Source organism: Nicotiana sylvestris, chromosome 7 (assembly GCF_000393655.2).
Source record: "Nicotiana sylvestris chromosome 7, ASM39365v2, whole genome shotgun sequence".
Taxonomy (NCBI): domain Eukaryota; kingdom Viridiplantae; phylum Streptophyta; class Magnoliopsida; order Solanales; family Solanaceae; genus Nicotiana; species Nicotiana sylvestris.
The window spans coordinates 153191202-153203661 of NC_091063.1; the positions used below are offsets into that span (position 1 = coordinate 153191202).

At 36.0% G+C, this 12460-nt stretch overlaps 1 protein-coding gene across 1 annotated transcript; it reads left to right on the plus strand.

Moving 5' to 3' along the window:
- Positions 1–10628: 10628 nt before the first annotated feature.
- LOC138873975 (uncharacterized) lies at positions 10629–10979 on the plus strand. The gene has a single exon (XM_070152471.1). The coding sequence runs from the start codon at positions 10629–10631 to the stop codon at positions 10977–10979; it is 351 nt and encodes a 116-aa protein (XP_070008572.1).
- The last annotated feature ends 1481 nt before the right edge of the window (positions 10980–12460 follow it).

A 12460-nucleotide genomic window follows, 5' to 3' on the forward strand; every position in this document is an offset into this window, starting at 1 on the left:
GTCTTCAGGTCAGGTTAGCGCTTTGACTTCCTTGGTCGGGTGCCTGCACAAGGTTAATTATTAAATATAAGATAAAAAGGGAGATGGTTATACCTTAGTGGCGATGGCGCTTTTGATCCTTGGTATTCGTTTGGAGGACATGGTACGGTCTTTTATTCGGATACGGCTGAGGGAGTATCTCGTGGTTGCTGTCTTATCGTTGATTTATTTCCTAGTCCCTCTGCTGGAGGGGACTTTGGTGTTTCGGCTAGCGGCGGCTGTCTCAAAAGATCGTGTGGGTGACATGTTGTGGCTCGTCTGCCTTGCCCCTTTTGGCTGTTTCCCTTTCCCGAGATCGAGTTTTGGCTCGGTCGCTGAGGAATTACCGAAGATTTCCATTATCGAGTAACCGGGCCACTTCCTCCCGGAGTTGCCGGCAATTTTCGATCCTATGTCCGTGCGTGTTGTGAAACTCACATACTAAGTTATAGTTTCTTTGTGAAGGATCCGATTGTACAGGTCTGGGCCATCTGGCATCTCTGATTTTGCTGATGGCGAACACAATGTCCAGTACATCAACATTAAAGTTGTATTCTGATAAGCGAGGTGCCTCTGTTGGTCCTGCGTTCCTATCGAACCCGACTCTGTTGATGAGTCCCCGAGGATTCTGTCCTCGGTCTATCCTTCGATCGTTACGAGGTGGGTCGCGCCTTGGGCCGTTCCTTCTATCTTCGGTGTATGGTTGATATCTTTCTTTGTTTGGTTTTGGCTCCTTTGCCAAGAGCCTGCTGGGTATACTGAGACCGAGGGGGCTCCTAGCTGGTCGTCTTTGACCCTGATATTTGACTGGTATCGGTTGTGGATGTCCGACCAGGTCACAACGGGATACTCGACCAAATTCTGTTTCAACTGCTTTGAAGCCACTGAGCTTCGTTTATTCAGACCTTGAGTGAAGGCCTGTACCGCCCAATCATCAAAGACCGGTGGTAGTTCCATTCGTTCCATTTGGAAGCGAGATACGAACTCTCGTAGCATTTCGTTCTCCCTTTGCTTGATCTTGAACACGTCAGATTTTCTTGTTGCTACTTTGATTGCACCAGCATGTGCCTTTATGAAGGAGTCTGCCAGCATGGTAAATGAGTCTATGGAGTTGGGAGCTAGGTTGTGATACCACATCATGGCCCCCTTCGAGAGTGTTTCCCCGAGCTTCTTTAGTAAGACGGACTCGATCTCGTCGTCCTTTATGTCGTTGCCCTTTACTACGCAAGTGAGAGCAGTAACATGCTCATTGGGGTCTGAGGTCCCGTTGTATTTTGGGAGTTCTGGCATTCTAAACTTCTTTGGAATGGGTTTCGGGATCGCTTCCTCTGGGAACGGCATTTGTATGAACTTTTTCGAATCCACACCTTTCAGGACCGGGGGTGCGCCCGAAATTTGGTTGACCCTGGAGTTGTAGGTTTCGACCTTCTTGTCGTTGGCCTCTATCATTTTCTCGCCCGATTCGATCCTTTTGGTGATGTCCTCGAGCATTTTTACGATGACAGGGTTGGCTATCGAACCGTTATTGCTCGATCTCTCCAGTATCTGTTCGGTTGGGGGAGCTATCCCCGGTGCTACCGTGCTAGGAGTTTTCTGGTGACTTTGCAGCTGAGCAATAGCTAGTTGTTGTGCCTGCAACATTTCAAAAATAACATGAAGGCTAACCTCATGTTCTTCCTTGGTCAGGGTTTTCTGAGCTTCTTGTGGTTCTCCTTGGTGCACACTCCTATCAGTGTGGGAGCTTACGTCGATGCGTTGAGCGTTGCGTGAGACCGCGTCCATGGGGATTGGTTCTGGCGCATTCCCAGGATTTTGTGGTGGCACATCAACACCTGGAACACCCACACTGTTTTCTCTGTGGTCTTCAAGATTGTTGTTTTCACCTCCATTTACTGAGTTAGACATTTCGACCTGAAATCGAAGATCTTGGACAAGAGAAAGCGTGAAATATAACTTGCTTTATGTAGTAAAACCAGCAAGAAAATAATCACTATTATTTTTATCCCCACGGTGGACGCCAAACTATTTACCGTGAAAATGGTAATAATAATTAAATTTGATTATGGGACTCTAAAAATATGTGATCTATTTTTATGCTAGTTGTTAAGCAGTTGATGCCATGTGTGAGATTTAGAAACGAAATGAGAGTTAAGGATAGGGCAATAATCAAACTGTTAGGCCAATTATCGGGGCCTCGAGGTCGATTCTGGAGCTCGGCTGGGAGCTATTGAGGGGAGTCGGAATATGGCTAACAGTTATAATAAAATTAATGGAGGTTCTTTATGGCCAATGATAAACAATAAATTATGAACAAATATGAAGATAATAAATGGAAGCAATAATATCAAGAGAATATGTTAGAGGGCAAATAGAATGCTCTTGTATGTTTCGTATGGAGCAACTGAAATAACAGGCCTCTACAAGATGACAAGGATCCCCTTTATATAGGAGGGGAATCCCAACATAGTACAAAATACATTAATGATAAAGAAATGGGGATGGGACAGCTCGATGACATCCTGATCAAGGGTTAGGGCAGTCCACTAGGCCATGTCAGTCCTAGCCATGTGCCTTGGGAACTCCCCATTTCTACAGTGGCCGCGGTCAACGTTGTCCCAAGATCGGGCCTCGACGAACCTCGAGGGAGGAAACTCGATCATGACCTTGTAGCATCGAGACTTCGAGATGGTCTTCTGAGGTGCCTCGATGACGAGAAATTGGACCCTCCGATTTCACCTTATACAATACTTTTGTTCAACTTTACTCGTCTTCGAATCTTAGCACCTAAAATGTGTGTATGTACAAACGATCTAGGCATGTACATGGAATTTCCCTAGGTTGGTAAGTTACCCTAGCCCATTAAATGATTTACCTCGGGCCATTGATATCATACACTCTATTGAAATAGATTTTACGGAAAACAAACTGGAGAGAAAAAATGAAGCAGAGGATGCTCCCTACTACAAACTTTTTCATTCCCGTGGTTCAAACTCAAAATAAATGAATTTTATCCATTTCATCACAGTCTTTTATGATAAAGTTCTTTTTCTTTATACGAAATATTTAAAAAAAAAACTATCATTTTTTAGGGCTAATGGAAAATTAAAAAATATTATTGGAGTCGAATTCACATATCTTGTATGATATATTCTCGTCAAATTATTATATTAAACGGAGAAAATCCCGAATTAAATTATGTACTATCCAAAATATAGTGGAAATTTATTGTATCCCCTAATTAAAGAAAATTAATCAGGCAGATTTTAATCAAGTACAACTAATATATACCAAGTTGACTTTACATAGTCATTTTGTAAGTTGTATATAGCTAATCTTCGTAATTATTGATTTATTTGCTTAGCGTGTGGAGTTATTTTCATTTGTAGTTTCACTCCATAGTAAGTAATAACATTATTGTCGATTCTGTTGAATAAACCAAACGAAACTTAAAGAAGTTATTAATCTTATACACTATATGTGCTAAATACAATTACTTGGGATCAACGAGCATCCTTGGAGCAACGGTGAAGTTGTCGTGTGACCTATAGGTCATGGGTTTGAGCTATGAAAACAGTCATTAATATTTGTATTAGGGAAGACTGTTTACATCACACCCCCGAGATGCGACCCTTCCTTGAACCTTGCACAAATATAAAATACTTTATGCACCGGATTGTCCTTACTACTAATTGGGATCATATCACTTGCAAGAAGTCCAATAATTATGTATCTATCGAGATGTTGTATCATATCTCATAATTTTGACGTGTACGCACACACTCATTCTTAAAATGTTTGTTTCTTTTTTTGTGTTGATTTTCAGAAATTAATTATTTACAGATTTTTGGATGAGAACTTTCCCTTCATATATACTTTATTTCCTTTATTGAACATCATCTAATTGAATTATTCGGATGAAATTATAAAGCACGATAAGCTAGAAAAGAATATATCTCGAAGAGATTTCAAACTAAAAATGAAACAAGTATTTATACATATTTTAAAATTTAAATAATAACAGTGTTAGAAAATCAACAAAATGTTCCCTAAATATTACAAAAAGAAAAGATATCTTTAAATTTTGGGTCGTTTAATCACAAACTAATACCTACTTCATTACTTGTACATATTTTAAATTTTCTTCATATATATAAATATGATTCATGAAAATTAAAAGCAGTGATATTGTGGATCCGATCATGAATGACTTTTGGCTAAGGCTTCGTAATTCCAGCAATGCATGTTAGGAGGACCACATTAAACAGTTCACTCATCGCATCTCCGAAAAGGACTTCCCTAAAAAAATTCTAAAGAAAAATGTAACCATTTATTTTCCTGCTAAATCACAAAAGGGGCAGAGAAGCTGTTACTATTAGATCATCGGCTAAAGAGACGATGAACAGAGCAGTGGCAACAAGCAATAACAACATCAAAATATTAAGAAAACTAAAGCGGAATATAGCAATTAAATAGTAGGAAGTACGTAATAGCAATCTAAGAATAAAAGGATACCATACTAAAACTAAAACTGCCTGTACGGGAAGGAAAAAGAAAACCGCTTGATTATCTACTAATCTTCTACTAATTCTCGACTTTCACACCCTCCTATCAAGAATCATATCCTCGGTAAGCTCCAATTATGCCACATCCTACCTAATCACCTCTCATCAATACTTCTTTGGTCTATCTCTACCTCTTCTCATATTCATCAAGACCAACTTCTCACACCTCCTAACTGGGGTATCTATATTTCTGCTCTTCACATGTCCGAACCATCTCAGCCTCGCATCCGGCAGCTTAGCCTCCACGGGGGCCACTCCCATCTTTTCCCGAATATCTTCGTTCATAATCTTGTATTTACGAAAGACACTAAGGCAAAATGGCCTAACGATCCCCTAACTTGTACTTATTGTTTAAGCTGACGACCAAACTTACGAGTTTTCCATCTTAATACTTCTCTTGCACATAAATACAATTAAAAAACGCGAGCGTTGATGATACTTATGTGACATTTGTTTAGATGATATGGCTAAAGTGCGCGCAATGCACACGAAAAAGAGTGTACGTGGGTTTATTAGTGTATATTTTTGTGAAATAAAGGTATCAAAATGAGAAACTCGTATTTTCAATAATCGACTTGAAAAATTGGTGCAAATTTAAGGGGTCGTAGATCATTCAGCCTTTAGTAAAAGAAACATGGGTTGCTGAAAGTGAGAAGAAAACATATGGGCTAAATATGGGCGGCCCATAGAAACTGCTTATCCTAGTCATGAAATGATCTTACATATAACTAAAAGAGAAATTTTCATAAAACACTATCTTTTAGTGGTAATTAGTTATATATAAATACCATTTGCTATATTACGAATTGTAGATACATTTTCTGTTATTATGAGATGTATTAGATGTATTTAAGCTACTGTATTCATAAATATAGTAGCAAAAATAGGCGTGAATTAGGGAAATCCGGCTAATCAGTTGTTGTATTCGAATGTATTCGACTGTATTCATGGCGTGAAACAGAGGATTACAGCTGGACAGATTATTGTATTCAACTGTATTCACAGGTGAAATAGGGGATTATATTATTTTTAAACGGAAAGTGAATCAATTAACATAATAAACTCCTAATATAACTCAACAAACTCGATTACAACACACAAATTTTGTATTTTCAGTTATAAAAAAGATTCTCAACCGAAAAATACCCCAAAAACATAGTAATCTTCAGAGAAATTATATAATACATATGAATACATAAATTACATTAATTAAAAAAACATATGAATACATTCATGGCATATAGCGAGACAATGAATACAATGAAATACATAGAATACAGCAGGATACATTAAAATACAATAAAAAAAAGACAGTGAATATAATAAAATATATGGAATACAACGAGATACATTGAATTACAATGGAAAAAAAGACAATGAATACAATGAAATACATAAAAATACAGCGTGATATATTGAAAATACATTGAAATATATTAACAGAAAATCAAGTTGCTCAGCCCCAAACTCCATCGTCTTTGTTCAAGAACAAACCCTAATTTCCAACGAATCCGCTGTCGAGCAAAAATCCTGAATCTCACTGTTCCCAACATGTATGTATATGCAACTATTGGAGACCCTATGCCAAAGATAGCAGGCATATCAAAATTGGACGTATCAGTAGTAGAAGCTGATTACCTGATTGTCAATGGAGATTGTCACAATCCAGGAAGTCACAATCTCCTTCATTGTTTTTGCTCTTACGCTGTTAGGTCCTCTAGCAAAACCGACCCCCATTGCTGCACTCACTAGGGTATGGGTGACTGAGATAGGTAGCCCCAACTTGGATGCGAATAATACTACCGATGCAGCTGCAAATTCAGCTGCAAATCCTCGTGTTGGCGTTAATTCTATTATCTTCTTTCTGATCGCAGAAACGTGTGTTTTCAGGGAATGAGGAAGAGAATGACATGTATCAAAAAAAGAAAGAAAGAAAATAGTGTAACTAAATAGCGTATTTAGTGGCTTAGAAGTAGGAAGTAACCAAAATTAGATATTTTGTTATAAAAATTAAAAGATATCTATAGAATATAATTTTTTAAAATAATATTTATTTAAAATAAATAAAGTATTAACCTTTGCTACAGGTAAAAATTCCTAACTGAAATAGGCAGCCTAATAAATTTAGCCCAAGTCAAGATTCTTTACATTGAACCATAAGATATCAAATTAAATAAAAAGTCAACTAACCATAAGAGTTATAAATGCTTCTCAAGTCAACTCTACAGAAAATGTGACTTCGATCTAGATACCTGCCTATACAAACAGGACAAACTAATCATAAAGAAACCAAATAAATAAGATGTAGTATTAATTACCATATCATACATCTCTACTAACATTACATGCATCCTAAGAAACTCCTTGATCCTTGTTGAGTATGAGCGGCGGAGTCAGAATTTGAGTATATGAATTTTGAAATTGTTATTGAGTTCGGGATAAATTATTTACACATATTAAATAAGTTTCTTAATACAAATATAGAGTTTGAGATTAAGCTACTTTGTTCTGTTGAACCCGTAATTAGACTTGTGGCTCCGCCGCTGTTGAGCATTCACACTAAGAGCATTTTTAAAAATCCACATAAAAATTGAATTTGTGTGTCAACTGAATGTAATTACAGTTTGACATGTTTGTCTCGCCATCTAACTTTTTATCATTTATCTATTAATAATTTTCATAGTTTGACGAATAAAGTCATAATATCAGACAGAAGCGGAGTCAAGATTTAAAATTTATGGCTTTCGAATATACTATTAAACCTATAACTCATTTTAGTTATTGAATTCATCATAATTAAATATTTATATATATTTAATAAATTTTCTAGCGCAAATATAAGGTTTAAGTAAAAGATGAAAAGGTTTAAGCCCCTGACTTTAGCAATCAGAAGCTCTTCAATAGATACCATTAAGTGTCTAAATGAAAAGCCATAACAACTTTAGAAAATTTCCATGTATTTGACAATTAACATAAATGGAGTAACATTTTAAGGTAGCAAGAAATGTAGGAACCAAAAAAAGAAATAATGCGAATAAAAACGATTCATCGATTATCAACTCATGAAAATATAAAGCAACTCAGATATGAAATCTGAATATAGTTTTCCATAAACATTCTCTTTTTTCATCCTTGTCGCCTCCCTGCATGGGATGTTCCTTCCTTCTCCGACGACTCCACCGGCAACGGCGGCAGCGAAACACCGCTAGCAGTACGGCCGAGGCCGGGTTTTGAATTCGCCGGCGGCGGAACAACCTTATTTTGCTCGCCGCCATTCTCAGCCGCCAGGGGATCAGCTAAAGAGAAATTCTCAGGCAATACAAAATTAAAACTCTGAGATGGCCTCCTTTGGTGGCGATTTCCTCTTTCCGCAGACATTTTCTTGATCTCAGAATGAATGAATGAAAGAGTGAAAAAGCAAAGAAATATTAATGGAGGTGAGAAGAGAAGTTGGTGCAGTGTAGATATGCAGAAAAGTGGTTGTTGACTATGTATATATATAGGCAGGTGTAGTGAAGAATTGAAGATGCATTATTATCCACTTACAATGGGATTCTTTGTTCATTTAATTATTTTCATAGATTGAATAATGTGAACTTATTTCTTTTTTTTGTCCTTTTTATCGCAACTGATCCGGAATAATTATAGCGGATAATATTTACTTATAGTATATATCTATAATGTATAAGGTGAAATTATAATCATTAGACTACAACTCAGATCTTAATGAATTGTATAATTTGATTTTTGATTATACTTTAATTCTGAGCTGGATTAATCCTGAACAGTTATAGCGAATAAGATATATGAAAAGAGGGAGTTTTTGATGAATTCAAAACCATATAGTATATATTTAGCATGTAAAAGGTGAAATTATAATCATTAGACTACAACTCAGATATTAATGAACCGTATAATTTGATCTCGAATTATACTTTTAATTTGAGCTAGATCAATCTTGAATAGTTATAGCGAATAAGATATAAGAAATATAACCTTTAATTTGTTGAAAATAGAATATTATATATCTAAGGATTTTTAGTTCATCAAAAACATGACTTTTTTATGAATTTAAAATCATATATAATATCTGTTATATATAAGATGAAATTATATCATTAGACTACAACTCAAATCTAAATGAATCGTATAATTTGATCTTTGATTATACTTTAATTCTGAGTTAGATCAACCGTAAATAGTTATAGCGAACAAGATATGTGTTAAAGGACCTTTAATTTGTTAAAATTAGAATCATATATTCAAGGAACTTTAATTTATCAAAAAGAGGACTTTTTGATGAATTTAAAATCTTATAGCATCTAATATGTGTAAGGTGAAATTGTAATCATTAGACTACAATTCAGATCTCAATGAATCGTATAATTTAACTCGGATTATATTTTAATTTTGAGCTGGATTAATCCTGAATAATTATAGCAAATAATATATATACAAAAGGAGGACCTTTAATTTGTTGAAATTAGAATCATATATCAAGTTGTACGAGGTGAAATTACAATCATTAGATTGCATCTCAAATCTCATGGATTGTTTAATTTGGCGTAGTACTTTAAAAAATTGATGAATGGGGTTGACTATGAATAGTTATAGCGAATGAGATATATGAAAAGAAAAATTTCAATGGAATTAACATAATAATTTGGTTATATAAGATAGACTACACATGCAAAGTCAGTGTTTTATTGTTTAAATATTGCATTGGTTTTATTAAAGTGTTCTAAAAACATTAAAAATCTATTTTGTCGTTTAGACTTTTGTTCCTTCTTTTTTCTTTTTTCTTTTTACTACGCATGCAAAATTACCGTTGTGACTAATCTCCTTCTAGAAGATATTTGGTTGTTTTGAATACTTTTCCTTTTTTCCATTTTGTTTTCCTTTTTTTGGTGTAAAAATGCATAGGTAGATTGTAGAATGTCAAACTTATTATCAAACAACTGAAAAGGACAAATTTTGAATGGAATAGTTCACTAATTTAGCTAATACGTTGAAATTGATATACTTTTAAGGAAATAGCAACGGTTAAATTTCCGTTTTCCAGTATGAATAGAGACAGGAGATTCAAAGCATATCTTAAAAGTCAAACAGTATGTTCAATTATAAATGATTTTGAAACATTAATAAAATATTGTGGGTACTTGATAAGTTACCGTAGTAAAAGCTTACAACAAAATTATTTTTCAAGAACAAATTTCCCTCAAAAAAATTCACAGAGAGAAAAAAAAAAAAAGAGATATAGGAAAGGATTAGTAAATATTTGTGAAAAAGACTGAAAAAGCAAATTTGGACAAGGAATTGTTTCTTCGGTGAAGCAATTTCACAAAGGGTTAACTCTTATATAGTGATGGTGTGATAATATTTTATACTACCATACATGTCATTTTTAAAGGGTATTAAAAGCAACTATTCATACATGAAAACAACAATATGTTAACTTACATAATTGTGTGTTAGGATTAAATAAATTAGGTGTCATGTGAAAGCTAATAAAGTATACATTCAACGACCACATATTAGATAACAAAAGAGAAATATACCAAAAGAGAATCAAATATTTAACGTGATTCGGTCAATTGACCTACATCCACAGGTGAGATAAGCATTCAATTTACAATGCAGCCCAAATGAGTTTGAGAGTCTTGTTTAGGTAGAGAATTTTTGAGATAAATATTAGCATGTCAGTTATGTGTGCCTCTTTGTGAGGTTGTTCTCTCGATATTTTGCATTTTTTTTAATTATAGTGGATTGCTCATGTCTTTTGATTTGGTGATAGCTAACTCAAGTTTCCCGAAGAAGGAGGAGCATTTGGTCACCTTTTAGAGTTCGGTGACCAGGACCTAGATTGATTATCTACTCTTCAGGAAGTCTGATAAAGATTTGTGCGCAGACTTCAAGGTCATCCTGAGTGAGAACTTTATGAGTCAGCAGCGGAATCGAAGAAAGAGGGTTTTGTTTGGTATACCTAGGATCAAGTGAGGAGCTTTGACTAAAGACAAAGCATAGGAGTTGGGGCATAAGTTGCTGGCTATGGGAACATGGAAGAGTAGTGGGGCCGCGAGTGGTATGTGGACAGTGACTGTGAATTGCATTAAGGAGGCTGCTAGAGCGGTATTGGGGGTCACGAAGTGCTCGTCTGGTGGCCGCAAATGGGACTGGTGGTGGAGTACTGAGGTTCAAGGCAAAGTGGAAGCCAAGAAAGTGGCATATCTGCACCAGTTGGAGAGTGTGGACAAGGAGGAAAAGAAGACGAATAGTGAGTGTTATAAGATAGCTAAGAAGGAAGCGAAGTTAGCGGTTATAATGGCCAAGACTGTTGCGTTTGAACATTGTATGAAGAATTTGGAGGAAAATGAGGGGATAAGAAGTTGTACAGACTAGCCAAGATACGAGAAAGGAAGGTCAGTGACCTGGACCAAGTGAATTGCACCAAGGACAAGGAAGGTAGAGTTTTGTTAGATGAGTCACTTAGTTGACGTAGATAGCAGACTTACTTTCATAAACTCTTGAACAAAGAGGGGGGAGGGGGGAGGAACATTGAGCTAGATGACTTAGAACACTCCGAGAATCATCGGGACTTTGGGTATTGTTGGCACATAAGAGTCGAGGAGGTTGAGGGGGCTATGTGTAAGATGACTAAGGGGAGAGTGTCACAATTCGGAATTTCTACCTTCGGGACCATGATGGCGCCTAATATTTCACTTGCTAGGCAAGCCAACGTTAGAGAATTCTTTAAGCCAATTTTAGTCAATTTCAATAACAGAATCAATTAAGCCAAACAAAAGCTAAAACTGAGTGCGGAATAACATAAAACCCACAATATCTATTCCGGATATGGAGTCACAACTCACGAACTTCTAGAATTTTTACACACAGAGTATGAAAGAAATACAACTGTTTTGAATGAAAAAAAACAATAAAATAGGGAAAATAGATACGGCACGACATCATCCTTCGTGCATTAACTCTCATAATGTGGCACGGTATCACCCTTCATGCATTAACACTCACAATATGGCACGACATCACCCTTTGTACATTAACACTCACAATATGGCACGGTATCACCCTTCGTGCATTAGCACTCTCCCTTTCCACATAACAATGAACAAGTAATAACAGGGAGATAGGATCAACAAGAACAAGCCTTACTTCAACAACAGTTCCACAATACCAATCTCAACTTTGGAATCAATACCCAATTATCACAAAAGCCCATAAACATGGAAAAAATGATCAATTTAACAATAACTAGTCTAGGCATGGATAACATGATCAAAGTAAGCAATAACTGCAAGGAACAAGTCCCACCCGCATGCTTTAACCTGACAACAAAGCATAAATACTCGTTACCTCACATATACATTGTACCCAACATCTAAACATGAACCAAATAGACAAACAAGTCCTAATCCCTCGAGTCAAGGTTAACCACGACACTTACCTTGCTCCAAAGGATCAATTCAAAGCTCAACCATAGCTTTGCCTTTCAAACAAGCCTCCGAACTAATAGAATCTAGAAAATTACCAACCAAACGATTTAAATTAAGCCTTAGGAACTACCCACAATTGCAAAGGATTCAATTTAGGTCATTATTGAAAAAGTCAACTCCCGGGACCGCTTGGTCCAAACCCGAAATTCGGACCAAAACCTGATTACTCATATCCCCCGAGCCCGGCTATGTAATTTGTCTTGGAATCCGACCTCAATTTGAGGTCTAAATTTGAATTTCACAAAAATTACTAATTCTACACAAACCCTCAATTTCCACCATGAAAACACTAGATTTTAGGTTAAAAACTTATGAAATGTAATGAAAGATTGAAAGAATATAGATTAGAATCACTTGCCAATGATTTGG